The sequence below is a fragment of the Notechis scutatus genome, chromosome 1 (genome assembly GCF_049901735.1).
Source record: "Notechis scutatus isolate UNSWTSFEM ecotype Mainland chromosome 1, rNotScu1.2, whole genome shotgun sequence".
Taxonomy (NCBI): Eukaryota; Metazoa; Chordata; class Lepidosauria; order Squamata; family Elapidae; genus Notechis; species Notechis scutatus.
In genome coordinates this window covers 191356311-191380378 of record NC_142009.1, presented here as the reverse complement: position 1 = coordinate 191380378, position 24068 = coordinate 191356311, and the positions used below count along the sequence as shown (strand labels likewise).

Below are 24068 nucleotides of genomic sequence, written 5' to 3'. Positions count from 1 at the left end.
ACGACTGACAATAAATCCAATTTCCTATTTTATTTTGCAGAAAACAGACAATTATTGACTCAGGTGTCCATTCCCTGCCCCCCAAACACATACAATTACATGGATTTCCTTTTTGATTTATGAATACTATATACAAACTATTTTTAGCTAAGCAGGTGTCATTGTGACCTATAAATCATAACTTATGACTCAGTCCTTGTAAAACATAGTTTATGTTTGACTTTTGTGAAAAGACCTTTTGAATTAAGAAATAAGAGATGTCTATGTATAGCAGTATCTTCACTAGATACTGTGCCTGTAACGTAACATATGAGCCTCAGTGGCGCAGTGGTTAGAGGCTATTTCTGCTGACTACCGGCTGCCTGCAATTTGGCAGTTCAAATCTCACCATGCGCAAGGTTGACTCAGCCTTCCATCCTTCCAAGGTGGATAAAATGAGGACCCAGATTGTTGGGGGCAATAGGCTGACTCTGTAAAACCACTTAGAGAGGGTTGTAAAGCACCATAAAGTGGTATATATGTCTAAGTGCTATTGCTATTGCTTAGCATTTCTCTGCCATTCTCATCAGAGATACACAGCTGAACTGCAGCTCTTCCTTTGCTTTTTTCTGCATAATATCCAAAAAAATTTAAAAAAGAAATATGAAATAAGGTCCGGAAGAGAATTTCTAGGGAAAAAGGAGGGAGTAAAGTGCGCCAAACTCCTACTCCTCCATCAACTCCTAGCAATATTTTATGATGCATTTGAAAAAATGGCAAGCCTACAATTCTTCAAAAGAGGGTAATATCTTTCAATCAGGCTTACCACTCACCCAACAGTAGGATCAACAGCTATTCCTCTAGGGTTTCCCAAACTTTCTGCAATTAAAGTTACCCGGTTGGTTCCATCCAAATTTACCAAATCGATTCGGTTGACACTGGTCTCCACTACATACAGCTTGTTGTTAATCCAGTCTACTGCGAGGTTTTCTGGTGTGTCAACAGAAATATTTAAAACTTCATAGATATCCGACCCATCAAGGTTGACGGAAAAAACCTGAAAAAGAAAGTAATGGCGCTTTAGGACTTAAGATACTGTATGTATCCTAAGGGCCACTTTCATATTAGTACAATGTCCAAACAAAAATAAATCCTGTATGCATTTATTATATAAAAAGAATTGTAAAAATGTTGGTCCTATGCAGTATTGAGTTCCCAGTTTCTTAACCATTTTCACGTAGTCCTCGACTTACAACATTTCATTTAGTGAATGTTCAAAGTTACAACAGTATTGAAAAAGTGACTTGTGATCGTTTTTCAGTTACGACCTTTGCACCTTTCCTCCTGGTCACATGATCAAAATTAAGGTGCTTGGCAATGGGTTCATACTTATGACCATTGCAGCATCCCGTGTTCATGCAATCCCCTTTTGCGACCTTCTGACAAGCAAAGTCAGTGAAGAGGGCATGTTCACTTAACAACCGTGCTACTGATTTAACAACTGCAGTGATTCACTTAACAAATGTCACAAGAAAAGTCGTAAAGTGGGACAAAACAAAATTCTAATTTAGCAACATAAATTCTCGGCTCAATTGTGATCGTAAGTTAAGGACAACCTATATTTCAGTCTCTTCAATATGACTTCACCTCTTTTAACTTTTTACATCTGCATGGGCATTAATCATAATTTCCATTCTTAACCAATGTTTAAAAACAGAGTCTGACTTTGAAGAGAACAGATTTCCCCCCCTTCTAACGAGTAATCTGAGTTGTCCTCTATAATTTCTCTCTCTCTCCCTCTTTCTCTCTCTCTCTCTCTCTCTGTATGTATGTATGTGTGTGTGTGTGTGTGTGTGTGTGTGTGTGTATATATATATGTTTTCTTAAGTTTTCGCGGGTACTTACATGTATGGTGTTCGGCTTGGTTCGGGTATTTTCCCACGTCATTGTAGTTCTTTTAAAGTTGTAGCAACGTTTCAGCAGAATCTCATCTGCCATCTCATGGCAGATGAGATTCTGCTGAAACGTGCTACAACTTTAAAAGAACTACAATGACGGGAAAATACTCCAACTAAGCCAACACCATATATATATATATATATATATTTGTTTTCTTAAGTTTTCGTGGGTACTTACATGTATGGCATTCAGCTTTGTTCGGTATTTTCCCACGTCATTGTAGTTGTGATTTTAAAGTTGTAGCAGCGTTTGGCAGAATCTCATCTGCCATCATCAGGCTTCTGTATGAAGATGAACACTATACAGAAGCCTGATGATGGCAGATGAGATTCTGCCGAAACGCTGCTAACTTTAAAAGCACAACCATAATGACGTGGGAAAATACCCGAACAAAGCTGAATACCATATATATATATATATATATATGTTTTCGTACATATATATATGTTTTCATATACACACACCACACATACATACACACACACACACACACACACACACACACACGCTCTGGTTCCTGCATAATTAGCAATTACAAGCAAACTATCTTATAGCTTAACTGAACTAAATGTCTATCTAAATCCAAATCCATTAAGCCCTGTTATAATTCAAGGGACCAAGGAAAACTGCAGAAAAAACTTATCCTTTCACCTCCCTATACGGTGCTTTTTAAAGAACCTGATGTTAACATGCCGTTCAATGCACTTGGGGGGAGAAAAACCTTTCAATTCTTATTCTATATCCATATCACTGATGCTTTAAAATTACCAAATATAATTAAACCATATTTATATTTTATACTATTAGTTACTGTTCCAGTAAAAAGCAAGGCAATGAAAAAAAAGCAATGAAATAAGAAAACATTGACCTGCAGCATGATAAATTGTCAATATTTGTTGCCCAAAGCTCAATTATACTAATATACTTGAGAAATATCTTATGTCTATCTTCTCAGAAAACATAGTTCTTCTACACTTCAAATGATCAGGTTTCAACTTTCAAGCAATTGCAACCGAGTTTGGAAAGAATGTACTACTTCTCTTAATTAGATTTTTGGACTCTCTTTCCAATAATATTAAGAGCTGCTCAAGACGATGCCATAGCATAAGGCATGCTTTGTTCGATATATTACATGTAAAAGCATGGCTAAGAAATGTCGTAATTATCAAGAGAACCATCTCAAAAGTTCATTTTTGTTTGAAAATAAAGAAAGGCTCTGCATCTGTTCAGAGAAATGAAAAGTTATCAACACACATACAGTTCTTGGATGCCTTTGCTTCCAAGAAAGCTATTTGTACGTTTCAAATTACCTTATCTTGCACCGTATCAGTCCAAAATATCCTATGCAGCTGAAAATGAAAGTCCACACCAACAGCCACTCCACGATTCTGGGATTGTACCAGAGTTCGAAAACCTCTTCCATGAATGTCCCCAATTAATAAATCACGGCCATTGGAAAAAATGATAGAGGCAACCCCAGCTGAAAACATGGATGACATTGTTGTAACATTTATTTTTCAAAAGAGTATGCATTCCCAACTTAAACGGAAGATACATACTTCAATATAAATCTAAGCAATGTTTTTAAAAGTGTTCTTAAAGAAATGCAAAAAAATTCATTTGGTTTACTTTTATACCTTTTCTGTTCCCAGCCATCAGATGTAATCTCTAGCCACCAAAATGTTGCCCTCCCTATTTTGTAATAAATGTAGCATTAAATAGCAAAGGAGATACTGTATGTTGGACCTGGGCCACAAAAGCGGCCTCAAAGCAGCTCAATACTGAACACCACTAAGATCTTTAAAACATTATATGTAAAAGGGAGGAGAGAAAACAGTATTTTGAAAACAAGATTTTCAGTGTAAAAGGCAATTAGATACGTATGGATGATTAAGTGCATGGTTGATTCAATTTATTACAGCTGTGATAATTGTTTTTAACATTCATGCATGCAGTAGTAACAATTTTGTAAGTGTTGGTGCTTGAAATGGAGTATTTCTGAATGGAACTGTTCCTAAAAACCGTTTTTCAAGCTTAAAACAATTTCTAAAATACTCAGAAACAACATCTAGTCAAAACAGCGGTTTTACACTTGGAAGAGAACAATTGATGAAGTTGAAAAAGTTTGAGACAAACATTTTATGCCCTCCTATTCTGGGGACTGAAACCTTCACAAGTGTCATCTGGGGAATAATTCCTTGGGCTTTGCAGAACTGAAGCTTTTTCATACTTAGATATAGAAAATATCTATGAATTAAAAAGGAAGCAAAGGAAGAACAAATTTTTAAAGGAGCCATTTTTTTACTACTTCCCTTTTGGCAATTAACTATTGGTGCATATGACTAACAAAAACAACATTTTGTTTGGTTGTTTTTGAAAAATAATACAAATCTCTAGAAAGTTAACCATATTTTTCCTCAGAAGAAGCAACATCTCTTGTCAAAATTTCCAATTTTGACAAGAAATATAAATTAAATTTGCAAATCTTGTTAAAGGGGGAAGATAATAATGCTTTGCTTTTAAAGTAGCAAATGTCACCTTCTCATAAGAGACAATAATCATTGCAAATGCAGCTCACATTCAGGTAATCTTAATAGACTCTTGACTTATGTAACTTTTCTTTTATGTACACTGAGACCATTTGCCCCAAGACGAATTCCTTGTGTGTCCAATCACATTTGTCCAATAAAGATTTCTATTCTATTCTAGAAAATAGAAAAATTGTTTTTTCCAATTACAATTAATGGGAAAACCTGGAGATTCTGGGGTTTTAAATCAAGTTTAAGATTTGAGTCCAAACTTCAGATTTGGGTTCCAAATTAACCCAGTATTTTTTTTTCTTCCTTTTCAGATCCCCTTATCATAGAGTTCAGACCTCTAATAATGCGCTCTCTCATATTGGGGTGGAGATTACAATGATTTCTTGCCAACAACTTGTTTCGGTATCTTTGCTATTTGGCAGAACAAGAGAAGAGATAAGGGTGCCTTATTTTTTCTGCCAAAAAAACAATCCAAACAATTTGTTGATAAGAAAACTGAAGTGTGCCTTTAGAGATCTAGAATTACAACTTGAGTGACTGAGTGAGACAAGAAAGGAGGGAAGAGGAGGAGGAGGATGCCAAATTTGGGGCCACATACACAAAGCAAGGGAAGGATTGCCCAAAGCAGGACAGCTAGACTTTATTCATTCTAAGCAATGATGGTGGTTCAGCATGGGGCTAGGCCTGCAGCAACTCCTTAGCCTGCCACTATGCTTTTCACACCGAAGCAGTAACAGTGGTGACGGGTGCTGGTGCAAACATATTGAAAACTGTGACAGTTTTTTGACACTTCGATGCTGTTGTCCTTTGGTTTCAGTGGATTCACTTTTTACTTCCCTAAGACAAAATCTACAGCACCTGGCTCAGATTGGCAAGTCCCTGCCTCCTTCAAACTATTGCCCTTCCACTGTGTATGGGTGTAAGGAGAACGCAGAACTGAGTAACCTGGAGGGACCAACAGTTTGAGACTCCTGTTCTATTCCAAGATGGATGGATATATCTTATATCCAAGACATATTGGATCTCAATCCCTAGCAGAAAAGAAAAAGTCCATGCATATTCAAAAACAACAAGGAAATATTGTTAATTACTCTTTTAAGAAAGCATATTAATATGTAGATATGGACACATCTATGTATAAATATTGCAATTATAGTACATACAACTTTACAATACATAATACATCCTTGTTTATATTTCATAAATATTATCTTGAATTACTAGAACATTGTAACTGTAGAGAATAATTACAAGAATAATTACTGTACAGCAGGAGTGTCAAACTCACGTTGTCACATTGTCATCATGTGACGTGTCAAGACTTTTTTCCCCTTTGCTAAAATGGGGCTGGGTGTGGCCGCAAGTTTGACACCCCTGCTGTATAGAATATGTGAAAGGAAAGTTTGTTTAAAAAAAACAGCGGAGTGACCAAATCCTGTCCCCCATCTTCTCAAATAGATGAGTCCTCAGGAACACTCACTCAGTTGCTTTAAGGAACACAACTGAATAAGCCTCCCCAAAGATGTAGTTACTTTATCCCTTCAAGGGGAAGTGCTTCCCTCATGCTAAGAACTTTGCAAAGCATCCCACCCCATCCATCCATCCATGGATAAAACCAGAATAGGCTTTCAAATGTCACTTGCCCTGCCACCTTCCCCTCTCCCAACGAAGAAAGTGAGAGAAATGCACTGCCTGGTCTTTCATCAGCAAGTCGCTAACAGTAAATAGATGGGAGAGATAGCGGCAATGTTGTGTTGGAAGGGACTGTGGTATGTAAAGCATGCCAGCATTATTCTCAAGGGCAAGCCTATAATTGGCTTTTCTTTCAAATACCTGAGAGAAAGTAAGGCAATATTAGTTGTACAAGGGTGGAGGGGGGAATCAGGTTTTAGAGGTATTGACTCACATGAGGTGTTGGCTCGGCAATGACGGTGGTGCTCCAGAACATACCCTTCGGCACACCGACAGTGATGGTGACCAACACGATCTTCGCATTGTTGGTCACAAATGCCCCACATTTTGCAGTCATCAAAGTCTGAAACAGAATTAACATTCAGGAACTGTATGTTTTTTTCCTTCCATTTGCAGAATGCTAGCCACAACAAATAGTTTTCTCTTCTTTTAAAATGTCAGATCTGCTGTTCCTTCAAAAGTACATTCTTATAGCCAAAATGACAATAAGTTTGCAATCTTTGTTTTGTAGGTAGAAATTAATAGCTGATATGGAAAACTGAGTGTGATCTATGTTTAATCTTTTATTGCTCATATTATTTTCCTGACTGAAATCCCTGATCTCATTAAATCACTGTTTCTCATGGTTTTAAGTCAATGACAACAAAGGTGTGTTGGAAAATTTCCCATGTATCATTAATTTCAATATCTAAAAACCATCTAACCTCTCAACCAGAGGTGGTATTCAGCAGGTTCTGACCAGTTCTGGAGAACTGGTAGGGGAAATTTTGAGTAGTTCAGAGAACCGGCAAATACCACCTCTGACTGGAGATTTTACAGTATCCTTCCCCTGCCACACCCACTAAGCCACACCCATAGAACCAGTAGTAAATAAATTTGAATCCCACATTACGTCTTAAAATGTTTATTTTTACAAATATATTCAGTTCCTTAGAAGAGAATTAATAGAACATCAAATGTGTTTTGTTATTTGATTCATCTTCTTTATGCTAAAACAGAAAATTAAGTAGGAAATCTGTAAAGAATAGCTTTTTCAAAATCTTAAAGAAAATTAAGCCAATAGACTTGTTAAAATTTAACTTATCTAATATTTAAACCATCTAATATTTTTTATTTATACAAGTTTTTCCAATAATCAGTAGAATAATTTATCAACAGAATAGATCAGATCAACTGAATGAACCCAGACGGTTTTATTTTCCCATCATGCTGTGAGATTTATAACCATAAATAGGCATCAGATTAGTAGCACTAATTTTGCTCCCTTTTAGAATTAAAAGCTTAATCTTGTCCACTTTAAAAAAAAAAACTGAAACTGGATTACTCTAAGGTATATGGCTTTCCAGATATTGTCTGATAAGGCAGCACAAAAAATGGGCCAACAATAAAGCTCTAATTCTCAGCAAGACTGGGCCTGGAGCCCTTCAGAAGGCATTAAATCCTCTTCTACATACATACACAGTTATCAAGTAAATCAATATTTCAGGCATAAGCCTAAATGACAGCCTTTGTCTTTACAATCTGGTGTTCTATGTAAAGAAAATGTCTTGCAGGCAAGATAATTCATGCACCTGCAGATCAGAAGATGCAAAGATTTACTACCTCAATGGGAATTAGGTCAAGAAGTGACCTAGTAAGGAAAAGGGATTATATGTCTGTACTGTGCTAGTTTTTAGCTTTTAAAGAGGCCCCAGTACTACAGTATTCGCTTGATACATTTATGCATTATTCACAGCAGGCCCACACATCTAAAATTTAGTTTAAACACAGAAGGAAGCAAGAAAATCAATGACACTGTTATATTTTGAGGAACAAGCTTAAGCAGTTTTCTTAAATGAATCTCTGGCTGAAAATTTCAATGCATATTTTCCCCTCAATTTGAATCACATAATTGAATGAATGAATGAATGAATTCTTTATTGGCCAAGTGTGATTGGACACACAAGGAATTTGTCTTGGTGCATATGCTCTCAGTGTACATAAACAGAAAAGATACATCCGTCAAGAATCATAAGGTACAGCCAGGGGTGGGATTCAAATTTTTTTAACAACCAGTTCTATGGGCATGGCTTAGTTGGTGGGCATGGCTTGGTGGTCATGTTACTGGCTGGCCGTGGCCAACACAATATCACTCACATCAAGGCACGCATCTCTTCCCCTGGCCTCTCATGATGTGGGGATGCTGCAACAGTCATTAAGTGTGAAAAATGGTCATAAGTCACTTTTTTCAGTGCCATTGTAACTTTGAATAGTCATTCCACACAAGCAAAGTACCAGCAAAGGAGGAAAAAAAAACTCCAGAGAAGTTCCTGAGATAGGAAGTCTAGTCCTGCCAAGAATGTAATAAGGGTTAACGGAGAGGCAGTTTCTATAAGCAACACCAGAATGTTTCCTTCCTGCCTTCCTTACAGGATTAGGCCAGTAATTTCTTCTAACAACCGGTTCTCCGAACTGCTTAGAATGTTAACAACTGATTCTAGCGAATAGGTGCCAACTGGTAGAATCCCACCCCTGGGTACAGCACTTTTACCATAGGGTAAAAAGTTCCTTGAATCTTTGTTCCTACAGGCAACTTAAGTTCAGTCCCAAAAAACTGAATGGATGGAGATTATTGTTTGTTCATCAGCGATTCATACAAATAAGGCAAACCAAACCATTTGATATGTGTGTAAAGTGCTATTTGTCAAGCTGAATATAGCACACCTGATAGGTATTCTGTTTCACCTGATGCTGCAGGATTCAAAATCCTTGAAGATTTTTTATTGAGAAGTTGCATTCAAATCTCATCTTTTCTCAAAAAGCTCAAGACAGACTTCAGTCATTAGTAATTTCTTCTCAAATCTGTGCCTCGACCCCAACCCTATGAACTGGGTCAAGTCAAGAGATTATGTTGGCCCTAATCTCCTGCTGAGTTTCAACAGCGAAGTAGAAATCTGAATTCAGTTCTTGTCAATTCTACAACCCAACAATTTAGTCACACTGACTCTTCCCTTGAGAGTTTGTGACACCTTGAAGGGGAAATGAAATGATTGATTGTGCATGGATCTCTACCTTCATCCCTTACCTATACAAGTTCGACTGTCATTGTTGTTGATGACGTATCCTGCAGGACAATAGCATGTTCCGCCAGTGGGAGATGAGTGACAACGATATTGGCAGCTTAAAGTTGCACACTGAGATATATCTATCAGAAACAAAAGCCAATTAAAGAACAGCATTCATTAATTACTTGCTTTGGTCCAGAAATAGAATTACAATGATATATTGTTGAAAAAAAGCTTAGATATATGATTACATTATATATGAACAAAATGAATCTAGAAAATGAGGAAAATCACTGTGTATACAATGTCACTAAATATAGCTTTCTAGAAATTTTGGGGTTGTAATTCCCAGAATTTCCCATCAATATTGCCCATTGGAATTCTAAAGGTTGCATTTCCAACATATTCATGAATGACCGGGTTGTGGAAGTTGGCATATCCAAATCCAAAATCTCATCTGGAAAATCAGGCCATTTTTACTATGGGAATCCCAATGCAGCTTAACCAGCAATTGTAGTCACAACTACTGTCAAGGACATCAATGTGCACTATTTGGGAGTATGACTTCACAGAAGTGCTCACCTTAAGTTCATGTTACATTATATGGAGTTTGACCAAAATTGAAGCACTCTGAACCAACAAAAAAAATGTGAGGAGGGAGCACTTTAAAATCAGAACAATGTCTCAGCCATTGTCGAAACTATGGATGTTAGTCAAATGTAACATTGCAGTTGCTGCTGCAACCATCTCAACTTGATTTAAAATACCTTTCCTATTTTTAATGCTAAGGTGTCCGAGATACATCTGAGATGCAAACATTTTGGTGTCCAACAAAACTTGCTTGTCCATTACTCACTGCAATGTCTGCCAGCTGTTACATTTGTCTCGTCTTCCCCAGCAGAGCAATCTGGAGTCCCATCACAAACTTTGTCAATGGGAATGCACTGCCCTGATGCAGGGCAGGCCCATTCACCTGGATAACAATCTCGGTGGCCACTCTCTACAGTACAAAAGAAAAAACCAGTACATTCCATGCTTGCAGGATTTTAGCAATTTTCAAGGACTTTTTCTAGCTAGAGCACAAACAAGGTAGATACTACAAGAAAGCCTTCTATTTTTCTCAAACTATGTAACAAAACAGAGAAGCTTTTTGATTATTTCCAGTTGCCCCCCAACAGGCATCTCTGTATGATGTAGTACTTGGGCATTAATGAATTTGCATATCACGTCTTAAGTAAATGTCTTCAATCTACAATACTGAAGCATAAGAATACAGGCTGAATTAAAATATTATTATTATTATTAAAGTGTGGATTCAAAGAAATTCAAAGTTGATATTTTCAACAGTTTCAGTAATTTTTATAAGGCTGCTATTTTCAAATGGAAAATTGAAATTAATAATTAAGTATTATGTCCTTCATTAAAGCCAATGGCCCAATCAAGTAGAACAGAAGTTTCCAAACTTAGCAACTTTTAGACTAGAGGACTACAACTCCCAGAATTCACCAGCCCGCATGTCTTAAAAGTTGCCAAGTTTGGAGATTCCTGAAAGGAGAAATATATTAAGATTATGGAAACCATTTTCTTGATTTCCATACAAAAAAAAATATTTTTATTGTAACATATCAAACATAATTGAGCAGAGGATTTTGTCCCAAACCAAGTCTAATATTGTATTAGTCTACTTTGCATATGATGGTTTGTGTCCCAAAAGCAAATTATATAGCTCAAGATTGCTGAAAGTCGGCCTTCCTTCAGGCATAGCTGGAGGTCTCAGCCCTCAGAGACCCTGAGCTCTTACTCCGGAACTGACTTACAGACTCGCCTCAGATACATTGAGTATTGCAGACTCAAATAAAGCCATGTATGTATGACAGATTTGCTTTCTGCAATTCCAGTTATCAACTATTCATTAGTTTGCCTGCCAGAGTTTAAAACTCAGGCTCCTTGCTTCCATCTTTCTAAGCCAATTAATATTTTGTCACTCTTCAAGACCATGGGACGCAACTATAGGACGTAATAGTCCCTTGAATATGGCAACCTCTGGTTCCTGTCTTTCTGTCTTGCTAACTTCATTCTTAATACCAAACAGCAGCCTAATACAAGTAGTCCTTGACTTACATTTCTTTTAGTGACTGTTCAAAGCTACAACGGCACTGAAAAAAAGTGGCGATGACCATTTTTCATACTTATGACCGTTGCCGCATCCCTGTGGTCATATGATCAAATTTGAGACACTTGGCAACTGACTCATATTTATGATGGTTGCAGTGTCTTGGGATCATGTGGTCCCCTTTTGCAACATCTGGCAGGTAAAGTCAACGGGGAAGCCAGATTCGCTTAACTGCCACGTGATTAACTTAACCACTGCAAGGATTCACTTAACAACTGTGGCAAGAAAAGTCATAAAATGGGGCAAAACTCACTTGACAAATGTCTCACTTAGCAACAGAAACTTTGAACTCAATTGTGGTCGTAAGTCGAGGACTGTAGTCTAGTCTATCCTAATATACTGATTTATATCCCAATATGGGTGCAAATAATCCCCAGATAGCTGAAGTGGTTTCAAAGAACCCAATGGCATATTTTAAAAGAAACACAATGTTTTGGGCCACTGATGTCCTATATGCATGAGTAAGAAGAGTAAGAGAAGACATTTTTTTTCACATGGAACCACTAATGCTATGTTAACATTCTCATTTACCACATCCAACTTCATCTGCATTATCTTCGCAGTCATCATCCCCATCACAAATCCAACTCTGATGAATACAGCGACCGCTTGGGCAGGTGTAGAAATTCCCTTTGCAAGTTGCATACGCTGAGGAAGAGAACATCAAAGACCAATGATTCTCCTTTTAAACAACTCCCTCAGTGCTAAACACGAAGCACACGCAATGAAAATACAACTGAGACTGAAATATACCACAAATCCAGACAGGAAATGCCAACCCTGAGGTAAAAGCTCTTACAATTCTGAAGGAAAAACACTAACTGGACTGCAAACAGAGAGAAAAGGAGCCATATAGGGAAAACCAACTTACTGCAAGAATTTTCATCGCTCCTGTCTCCACAATCATCATCATGGTCACAAATAAAGGCTCGGGGGATACAGTCCCCATTGTTACACTGAAACTGAGTACTGAAGCATCCACGGGCTGGAAAAAAAAATAAAGGATGAACATGGCTTGGAAAATTCCAGGTAGCATTAAACTTACTATAACCAGGCGCATTGAGCGCTCTTGAATACTTACTGCAGTTAGATTCATCAGAAGAATCCCTGCAATCCACTTTGCCATCACAGCGTTGACTTGAATTAAAACAGGCTCCATTAGTACAAGTCAGCTGATCACAGGTTGGGTATTCTGCAAAGGCAAATTTAATGTCTTAGAACACAGGTGTCAAACTTGCCGCATCACATTGTCGTCACATGACGTTTCACAATGTTTCCCATTCGTGGAGCTGGGGTGGGCGTGTCCTGCGCATGACACATCCAGCCCACAGGCCGCCAGTTTGACACTCCTGTCTTACAAGGAATCAAACTATAGGAGTCTTTGTCTCCTATAGAATACACACTTATCTCCTAAAATACCAAGAGTAATTTTCACAATTTCTTGGGGAAAGACTATTCTTCCAGCTTTTTGGATAGATAAAGAAGATGAGTGTCTACAGCAGCACAGGAAATCTAATTTTCACTGAGCAAATGAAATCACTGTAATCATTTTGTCATTGTTTTCCATTTTAAAATTGTTTCCTCAGAAGAGAAATAATGCCTATATTGCTCTGCTTCAGAGGGCAAAGAAACTGCTTGGAAACAAATAATGCACATTTTGCAGCAACAACATATTATTAATGCATTTATTGTACTAAAATTATATTGAATATCAAATAGAATAGGTAAGGATAGCTCAAAAAAAGAACCTCAAATGTGTCATCAAAACCAAGAATTCTTGTAATCAAAAACAGTGTGATAGAAATGCTTGCTGAAAGAGTCTGATTTTTTTTATATTGACAACAAAGAATAGGAAGAAACAGGCCATCTAAATCTCCTAAGGCTGAGAATTTATTTACTACAAAATTTATATCTCATCCACATTCATAAGTCTTTGGACAGTTTGCAATTTTTTAAACAAATAATCAAACTTAACTTCAATAAATTCTAAATATAAAAACCTCCAACAACCTTAAAATTTCAATAAGATTCTAATTAAAATGTGCCAATAATTCAACAGTAACAACAAAGTACAGTTTGATGCCAAACGTCTAGTTGAACAGAAGCATTTTCATCATCTTTCTCAAAAGTAATGTTTAAATCTTTGGTGGCAAACATTCTCCAGGAAGCTACTAAGGAGGATTTAATTTGGGCTCCTATCATCCCTTACTTCTGAAACATTTCCTTTGCAAATGCAATTTCCATTTCCCAAATTATTTATGTTCTGAGGGATCCTTGGTGGTCCTCATTTCAACCTTAACATTCTCCTTTAGTAGTATTTATGTTATATACGCCTTTCTTTTCAAAGCAATTTTAGCAGCAGATTATATTAACAATGTACTAAAAATCATCTCCATCATAATAATGGTGAGGGGGTCATTATTTTTTATGGTTTGTATATTGGGTTTTTATTTTTCTAAGACTCCCAGAGTCACTGAGAGTGAGTAGGCAGTCATACAATTTTCATAAATAAAGAAATAAATAAGGATCATATACTGGTTCATGGCTCCTTAAGACTTTCTTCAAAGCAAGGGAATGAATACTGATTATTATAGCTGGAAATAGCTCTTTGGCTTTCAGGTGGTTAATTATAACATAAACAAACTAGTCACATTTCTGGTGATTTCTAAGAACATAAAATATGTTGCATAACTCCAAATATAAGCAGTTTTCTCAACTGAATCTTTTCGCCAATCAATGGCAATCAGGAGCCATATTAAATTAATAAATCAATAAATATATGAACTGCCAAATCTTTCCACCATCAAAAATATTTCCATATGAAAAAAAAATCCTTTGTATAGGGCATGATCAAAGTGAGCAGTCAGAACCACAGTAGCATTTAGATAAATTTATTCAGATAATAGGCCCTCTATTACACTAGCATACTTCAAGTACACAGTCTTAATCAGTTTTCTGTCCTGCAGTCACAGACATACTTCTGTTGAAGATAGTTGTCAACACCAATACCCTAATTAGTGGCTGTTGAAAGATATATAGCATTTTTGGGTCCAAAACAGAATATGTCATTCGGTAATAATCCCAGGATTTGTGGACTCCCAGATTACTAAACAGAAACCAAGAATTAACCCTGGGTTTACCCAAATACTGTGCAAAACATTTATCATCTTAAAGGCTACTTAGATGACTTAATTGGAAGTAGGTTTCAATTTGAACAAAACTTTGACACAATGGCTTCATATAGTTTGTCTTGTATTCCTGTAGCTCTGTGTGTGTGTGTGTGTGTGTGTGTGTGTGTGAGAGAGAGAGAGAGAGAGAGAGAGAGAGAGAGAGAGAGAGAAGGCTCCAAGGCTAAATGCTGGGAATGACAGAGTCATAAACAGAGCAGTAAGAGACTCCATTGAATTTATAACCGCTTAACAAAACATTTGTCCTGCTATGCTAAACCCAGTTTGGGAACTTTGAACAAACTTTGGCCTTCCTGATTTCCAAGCCACATCCACCATGCCAGGCAACATATGACATTTATCATTACATTGAATAAATCTACTTTTTTTTTTTTTACTAGAAACACATTTCACCTCTAATGTGATCATTCCAAAACAGATCAGCCAAGTTACTGACAGCCAGCATTTTTTAATGTATTTGTTCCATATAACTACCTGACTGTCTTTCAGAATCATAGTCTGGCAAGGCTTAAAAATGTAGCTTTAATTCAGTCATGTAGCCAAGAAACTTCTACTCTATCTTGTGTACAACTTGGAAAAATGGTGCTTTTTAATATTCATGTTAGGCACCATAACTCCCCAATTAGTTAGGGCAATGAGTCACTAGCTCTTGGGATTGTTTGGGCTCAATATGGACAAACTACTTGCTGGACAGTTCATCTACCTGATGGTCAGGTTTGTTTTTTTTTACTCCACTTAGCATGTTAAGACATTCACTAGGTTTTCTCTTCCCAACTTTAGAACTCTGTTTGTGCTCTTCTCTTGCTCTCTTTGTCTGGAACTATCTCATGTCTTACCCAACTAATTTATGAATCAGTTAATTTATGGATTCAGATGGATTCGCTTCCTGAGTGAAGACCACATTATGTCTCACAAGCCAATTTTCCTTTCTGACAAGCAATCCTTCCTTATCTTTGCTGAAAATGAACCATCAGCATATATGAATATTAGTCATTAGTCCGAGTTTGCAGGAATGCAAAGAGGCAGAAACTGACTGCTGTGATGTTTATGCTTCTCTCTGTTTAACATTTCTACCCTACCCTACTTACACCTGTTAGATGCTAATAATTAAAGCTGGAAACCTTCAGTTACTATGCACTGGTTGACATGAAAGAGTATGTTTGCTCATAGCTCTTTCTCTTAATAACTTTGTGCTTACTATACAAAAATATTTCCACCTACAAAGTAAAGCTAGTATCATCAATTTATTGTCAAACTCTAAAATATATTGCAGAGGAGTTTTAAAATGAAACATTGCTGACCCCTTGTTTAATGGTGTATTTGTTTTGTGATGAAAAATCTTTCTGCTTAGGATTTTCAGGGTCTCAGGTCAAGTGCAACCACCTGCATTCTCTCGCTTTTGGCTTGATACTTTTCCTTGCCTTGCTGGCATCCTCTAATTCTCCTGTCCTTCTCCATCTGCGTTATTTTCTTTAGAAAAAACCCAAGGAATAAATATAGTTTCAAGCTCTTTTATTCTATCCAAATTCTACTTTGCAGTGCATTCGAAGAGCTTAATTTCCCCAGGTGTTATTAAGTCTCTATTACCCCAAGTCTAATTATATTTGTCTGATCCTGAACCATCTGAACTATAGGTTTCCTTTGAGCTGTTTCTAGACAAACTAATATTCAAGGATGTCTAGACAACCAAGGCGATTATCCCGTTTTGAATTTGTGATTAAAAAGTCTGAACACTGTGCCCCATCTGGGCATCTTCAGTACCTGTAGTGATGAAGACAAGAGGGCCTTGTATTCCCTTACTTTCCATCAGTTAATAAGTCTCTTCCTCCTTCATCCATCTGTTCTGCAGCTCAAAGGGAGCTGCTGTACAAAGGCCACTGATGTGTACCTTCCTAAGCCTCAGCTTGTCATTTCCTGAACATCCTCCCTGTTTTTCCTTCTTTCACAAATGGTCTTTCCCTATCAATTTCTGTACTGGATCACTGAAGTTTTATGTTTTTGACATCTCATTCCAACCCGTAGTAACCAAAGGGTTAGGGCCAGGCATACAATAAATGATCAACATCATCAACATCTCTCCAGCTCCCAAAATCCCAACCCAGTGTATTTTAATGTCCTAACCCTTATGCTTATATAATTTGGGGTTCTGATCTGTTTTAACATCAGGAAAAAGAGAGAGATTCTCCCTAGCCTTAGCCCATTACAGAGCAACAGTACATTTTATTAAACCTCAGAACAATGTAACCGTTATGAGCACATCCTCGGTAATCCATGAAAGAATCTGTGCTGAAATGTTGATAACAAGAAGAATATTGTGTTCATTTCTGTCCATCAACAAATTCTTAATCTTACAAATTGATTAACAAGCCAACGAGAGAAGGGCTGAAACCAAATCTACTGCAAAAGATTTAAAAGCACTCACGGCAGCTTCTTTCATCTGTTCCATCTGTGCAGTCGCTGACATGGTCACACCTGTAGCCACTTGGGATGCACTGCCCACTGGAACAGGTAAACTGCTGACTGGAGCATGTTCGCCCAGCTGCAAGAAACATTGTGCTTACAATTTTTTTTTTATTTACACTCACACATACACACACATACAGGGGAGTCAAACTCAATTTCATTGAGGGCCGCATCAGGGTTGTGTTTGACCTCAGGGTGGGCAGTGGGCGTGGCCAGGGGGTGTGGCCAGCTTGATGTCACTCGTGTCGGGGGCACTTGTGGTGGCCCGAGCACTCTGCCAGTGAAGACAGGCTCCTGATCTCTGTTTTTGGCTGTGAAAGCCTCCTGCAACCCTCTGTCAATGAAAATGGAGCTCGAGAGGGCCACACACAGCCCTCCCGAGCTCCATTTTTGTTGGCAGAGGCATCGCGGGCCATTTTTTCGCTGTTTCCAGGGCAACCCCATGAGCCAGCTGTAAGCACCCCATTGGCTGGATCCAGTTGACACTCCTGTCCTTCAGCTTCTTGGTTTCTGAAAATATGCTTTTAAAATGTAAAGTTTTCAAATGAACAGGAATCATCCTTATTTATACCTCTATCATTACAAATGCTTCTCCGCCACTTCAATCATTTGACTGTAAGCGGCTTACAGCATATTGCCAAATACAGTACAATAAATTAAAATTTGTCAAACGTATGTAACAATACAATATCAATATAATTACTGTATTATCATAAATACACTATTCGGCCTAAAGAACGGTTTTCAACGATAATAGAACAAAAAAGCCAAAATGGATGTATGTAGATATATTAATGTAACTCCTGTAAAGTTTACCTATGAAAGGGAAGGTGTAGAAAAGAACAGATACATCATGCAAAATAAGGCCAATTTCAGTACTCGTTCGCTAAACCTACTATAGCTTTCTCTGATAAGTCTGGGGAAACCTCACTTATCAGTACAGAGATCAGCAACTCTGTCGTTAAGTGACACAGTCATTAAGTGAAACCTCACATAACTGCAACAGGCTTACAAACCCGTTTTGATGGTGGTTGTTTAGCAATTCATGATCATTAAGCGAGATGTTGTTTTACTGCTGGCTTCTTCATGAACTCTGCTTGTCAGAAGACAGATAACAAAACATGAAAATGGTAAGTTGTGACAGTCATAAATGTCCGCCAGTTGTGAAGCACTTGAATGTCGATCATTTGACCACAGGGATAGTGCAAGAGTAGTAAGTATAAAGATTGGTCATAATGTAACTTTTTCATCTCACTGTCATAACTTCTAACTATCACTAAATGGGGCAGTCATTAAGTGAGGACAACCCAAACTAGGTCTAATCCACAACTTAACTGACTTATTCAGCCTTTAAAAAGAAACTGATCCAATACCTAGAATCAAATGAGTATATTCAACTTTGTATAAGTATATAGGTAGGTTACTTTTACTATTTCAGAATTTTAGGGTGCTCCCTATATTCTCATCATTTATTTTTCATGAACTAAGTCCAGATAATATGCAACTCACTCTGGCCATAATTTACTATCCATCAGTGGAAAAATCTATCAGTGGAATGTTGCACTCACTGATGTGAAGAAGGAATTCTCCAATGAAGATGTAATCGTACAGCAATTTAGCTATCTTTAACTGCCCTTTTTAGCCTGGGTTGTTTGTGCCTCTCAGCTATATGTTACGTTTTTGTGTTTAGATTATAAATTCTTTGAAGCTTTTATTATACTTGTGCAAGACTTGAAGCAATCAAATTTTGATCTGTGAGGAATCTGCATGCAGGAAAGACACAAGACTAGCGAAGAAATCAATATATTCTGCTTGATATATATTCATTAATACACCAGATTGCTCTTCCACTACTTTGCCTGAATTATCTTTTTCAACTATTACATTATATACCAGATAGGAAATCCTTGCCTTCTAGATGCAAATAAACCACAGCATAGCCAATAGTGAGGTAAATACTGTGTTTCTCCAACAATACGGCCTCCCCCAATAGGAAGTCCCAACATGTTTTATAGGCATAAAATGAAATTAAGCCCCTCCCCCCAAATTAAGGCCTATATTAAACATGCGAAATGGGGGGAATGGCGGGGGGGCTTGCCGTTAGGAAGTACTTTTGTTGCATACCTGGATATGGTGCTGCCTGCGTTGACTCCGGGGTTGGTGGGGCACTTCGTATCGGTAGACCTTCCGCCACCGTTGCTTTCCCTTCTCCCCATGCTGCTGCAGCGTTTAGAGCAATGCCGCAGTGTTTGGCGCAGCCACGCGGCGTTTGGCGCAGCCACGAGTGGCCAGCCAGGGCTCCTCCCTGCAACCGGAGCCCGGCGGAGATACTCAGCTTCAGACGCTCCTGTCACCGCCTTCCCAGGCATCGTTTGAAGGCAAAGCCCATTCTTTTAAAAATGACGCCCTACTACCAGTAAGACAAAGGCTCCCCTGCCCAAGAGGGCAGCCCAACCCCATGTGGGGAAGTGAATCTCTCAGGGCCGCAGCACAGGATCGGCCCACCCTGGGAGATGCGCTCAGCTGCCATCCCTGCCTGGTGCCAGGCAGAGCGCGAAGAGCTTTGCCTGGGGCCCCCAGCGCAGCTGACAGGTGGGCCCTCCTGCCCAGCGGCGGAGGTCTCACCAAGGCAGCAAGCGCCTCCCCACTGGGCCCTCCGCTCATCCTGCCAGGGCCATGCAGGCTGGGCAGAGCCGGGAAAGCCACAGGTGCGTGCCCACCTGCCAAGTGAAAAAGCCGGGCCAACCCGAGCTTGGCTTCCCAAGACCCTCCAGCCTGAACCCGAAGGGGCCACCAGGAGAGGCTGCCCGAGGCAGTGATAGCACCCACCCATCCATGGATGGCAGCGCTGCTTCCCTGGCTGGCAGGTCCGGTGGAGGAAGCCCGAAGCCGCCTGTCCTTTCCACCCCTTGCCCAGCCCGTCCCCGTCCCCACACATCTCCAAACGCGCTGGCAGCTCCAAACGCTGCAGTGGCACGGGCATTGGGCAGAGGCGCTCACTCAGTGAGGTTCAACTCAGAGGAGGACACGGTGCGGACCGTCGCCTCACCTCCCTGTCCACGATGGTGGGCGCTATCACTGCCTCAGGCAGACTCTCCTGGTGGCCCCTTTGGGGTCAGGCTGGAGGGACTTGGGAAGGAAGCCAAGCTTGGGTTGGCCCGGCTCTTTCGCTTGGCAGGCAGGCGCGCACCCGCAGCTCACTTTCCCAGCTCTGCCCAGCCTGCCCAGTTCAGGCGCAGCCCTGGCGGGATGAGTGGAGGGCCCGGTGGTGAGGCGCTCACTGCTTTGGTGAGAGCTCCACCACCAGGCAGGAGGGCCCGCCTGTCAGATGCACTGCGCGCCCCAGGCAAAGCTCTTCACGCTCTGCCCGGTGCCAGGCAGGGATGGTGGCTGGGCGCTTCTCCCGGGGTAGGCCGATCCTGTGCTGCGGCCCTGAGAGATTCGCCTCCCCACATGGGGTTGGGCTGCCCTTGGGCAGGGGAGCCTTTGTCTTACCGGTAGTAGGGCGTCATTTTTAAAAGAATGGGCTTTGCCTTCAAACGATGCCCAGGAAGGCGGCGACAGGAGCGCCTGAAGCCTAGTGTCTCCGCTGGGCTCCGGTTGCAAGGAGGAGCCCTCCCGGCCCCGCATGGCTGCGCCAAACACCGCGTGGCTGCGCCAAATGCCACGGCGTTGCTCTAAATGCCGCAGCAGCACGGGGAGAAGGAAGATTTGGCGGAAGATTTTCCGATACGAAGTGCCCCACCAACGCCGAGGTCAACATCCAAGCCGTCGCCACCCGCCCACCTGAGGATTCAAGGGGGGGGGGGAAATTAAGTCACTTCCGAAAAGACGGCCTAGCCGTTTTTTCGGGGGTCAAAAAAAAATAAGGCCTGGCCTTATTTTGTGAGAAACACAGTAGATTCTCCTTCTAATTAAATACACACACAATAAATACATTGGATTTTTTTTTTGTTAGTGACCAAAAGACAAATAAAGTTTTTTTTGTACATGTAAATCTTGGTACACACACTAATGATTACAGATGCACAACAAACAGGTGGAGAGAGGCAACATTATACATATGATTTTTAATTGAACAAAGAATAATATTGAAGAATATATTCAAATATCCCAAGGTAACAAATAACGTGATTTTCCACCGTTGATTCAAAACAGGTGAAAGACTTTACGGTGAATCCACTTTACAATGAAATTGTGTTAATGTGCACAAAGGTCAGAAGTCAGTTGAAATTTGGATTTTGCCCTTTACTGCCTCCCCAATAGATAATATGTAACTACTAGCATTTATAGCTCCTATTGAAAAGGTAAGGAGGACAAAAAAACATCTTTGGGATGGAACTATAATAAAAATCTTTGCCATTATCCTGGGTCAATAGTTCAAAAAATTATCTATACTACAACTGGGGAAACCATTTCCCAGAAAGTGAACAAAATATAGCCCAGATTAGCAAGACTAGAAAATACTGCATAGCAAGGGGGAAAGGTGAACTTTTATCATAACCAAATTATTCTATTTATAGCCTAGTCAAATCCTAAAACTAAGGGGAAGTCCAAATCCAATCCGGAATGTTCCCACTGTCTGAAACAAATCCGAAAGGTGAGGAAGTCTAATGTTTACAGGGTAGTGTATACAAATCTCATATGACCTAGACCTCTGGGAAGTCCCAATTCCAGTAATGAATACATATTGAGTTTTGGAAATATGCTTGAAGATGCTTGAAGAATTCAACATTTGAGAATTTCAGTGCTAGACAGACTACATCTATTGGGTCACAAATCATTCAGATTTTGCATTTCTCCAGTAGAATTCACAGCAGAAAAATATCAGAGTACAAATGTGTATTTTAGGGTAAAATATGTTTAGAAATGTGTAGCTGGAATAAAAACATGTGGTAAATAAATATGCTTAAATTTAAATCCCCTTAAGCACATTCTTTCTTACAGATTTTAAAATGGCAGTTTTAGCTGAAAAAGAAATGGGACAGAAAAACGTAAAAGTTAAAAAAAAAGACATTAAAAAAGTGTTTTTTTTTAAAGTTTTAAAAATGTAAACAGACTGATCTATCCTAATGCAAACAAAGTGAGCCTCAACCTTATTTACCCGAACGATCAGAATTCACAATATTCAACTGAATTACTGGGGAATCCTTCTGAGGTCAGTAAAATGAGGACCCAGATTGTTGGGGGGCAATATGCTGACTCTGTAAAGCACTGTGAAGTGGTATATAAGTCTAAGTGCAAGTGCTAATGCTATTCACAGACACATTATTAGATGGCAATGGTGCAATAAATCTAAAAGTAAAGGAACTCAAATCTGAAAAGAAAGGATGCACTTAAGGAGGATCCATTAGAAGTAACCTTATATCAACTCAATCCATTGGTCCATGAATTTCAGAACAACTATCCTGAATGGAAACAGCTTTCTTCCATTTTAGGAAATAAACTTTTCCAATTCTGTTCTGGAAATGCCAGGGATTGAATTAGACTAATTCCAAGCAAAACATATGTGCCATTCCAGTAATCTATGGGGCTCATTACTAGGTCATAACTTACGACATTGCTGATGTTCATCAGAGCCATCGTCGCAGTCTTCTTCATCATCACAGACCCATGCCTGAGGAATGCATTCTCCATCACTGCGACACTGAAACTGGTTTTCTTCACAGCTTGGATGTGCTAAAATGGACAAGCAAATTGTACTTGAATGTTCTGGTTTAAATGTTAGATGAATAAAGGACTTGCAGTCATTCAAAATGTTTTTTTTGAAACATTAAAACTCTAATCTAATGAATTCTAATCATAACTCTAGAACTGTAATACTAGGCACCTTGCTACATGATTAAGAAATCTGCAAGTTAGGAATGTTGGACAGCTGGGTTCAAAGGTCCTACTGAGCCATAATTGGTTTGTTTGTTTTTTGCCTTACTGCCATGTTTAAAACTAGTTATTGTGACTAATTCAGCAAATGAACAGTAGGTGATCCCAGTCAGTAACATATGTCGCTACCAGATAAAAAACAGTCCTGTTAGACTGTATCCAAAGTCTAAAAGTTTATGTGCAGTTTCCAACCAAATATTTTACTTGTCTATCCACCTCTCCAACACCACCACACAGACATAAACACAAACATTCCCATATCGTACTCTTCAGTATCTTGGTTGTTGTTTAATCAGTATGCTTCACAGCCATTAAAAGATCTGGTTATCATGAAGGCATCTCAACCTTCCTAATACGCAGCTATGTTTTGGTCACCTTTCCCTAACTTAGTGTCCAGAACGTCTTATCTCTATGACATTTCCTGGCCATATTGGCAATGGATGAGGAAAATGATACTTAATGCTGATGTTTGGAAAAGACCACATGCATTAAATAAACTTAATTCCACTTACGACAGCCAGCTTCATCTGTGTCATCTGAACAGTCTCTTGCTCCATCACATCTCCAGTCCTCAGGAATGCAGCGCCCATTTCCACAACGAAATTGCCCTTGCTCACATCCTGGAAGCCAGCCATAAAATGCATGCTGTTATTTTATTTTGTTAAGTGTGAAATGGATAAGATTAGTACCAACATTCTGTATTGTTTTCTAATCACAAATAGGCACAAATTCTTATATCAACAGGTCAACGCAACTGAAGAAAATGTAACTGTTAAGTCACATTTGAATGGGTATGTAACACATATACTTCTATAAAATACGGTCTACCTATTCAGAATTCTGAAGTGTGACCCAGAGGGTTAAAGAGAAAAGAAAACATCACGATAAAGCAAAAACAACAATTTATGAATTTACAGTATAGGCATCTGTGTTCCGCCTTCTGATGCCACTGTCAATAGATAATAAATAGGTTAAGACTTAAATTAACCTAAGAATAAAACAGAAAGCTTTCTGTTTCTAGAATCTTCTGTAAACATTTATAGAAATTGCATGGAACTCTGTTCAGTGTTGAATATGTTTTGACTGTTTTGGCCTTAAAGCGATTTGTTTTAACAATTTTAGCTTCAGAGAAGTGACCAATTTGAAACTA

General features: G+C 39.0%; 1 protein-coding gene across 2 annotated transcripts in view; it reads right to left on the bottom strand.

The window, feature by feature from the left end:
- The window catches only part of LRP2 (LDL receptor related protein 2), a 144667-nt gene that overhangs the window by 97815 nt on the left and 22784 nt on the right, over positions 1-24068 (bottom strand). For both annotated transcript variants that reach the window (XM_087949765.1, XM_087949766.1), the window contains exons 2-12: positions 23431-23538; positions 22595-22717; positions 16998-17114; positions 12469-12579; positions 12259-12372; positions 11919-12035; positions 10071-10214; positions 9235-9354; positions 6385-6513; positions 3249-3418; positions 813-1036 (exon numbers count right to left, since the gene is read on the bottom strand). In XM_087949765.1, coding sequence (XP_087805891.1) covers positions 813-1036; positions 3249-3418; positions 6385-6513; positions 9235-9354; positions 10071-10214; positions 11919-12035; positions 12259-12372; positions 12469-12579; positions 16998-17114; positions 22595-22717; positions 23431-23538 — 1477 coding nt within the window. The remainder of the gene's footprint in view (positions 1-812; positions 1037-3248; positions 3419-6384; positions 6514-9234; positions 9355-10070; positions 10215-11918; positions 12036-12258; positions 12373-12468; positions 12580-16997; positions 17115-22594; positions 22718-23430; positions 23539-24068) is intronic.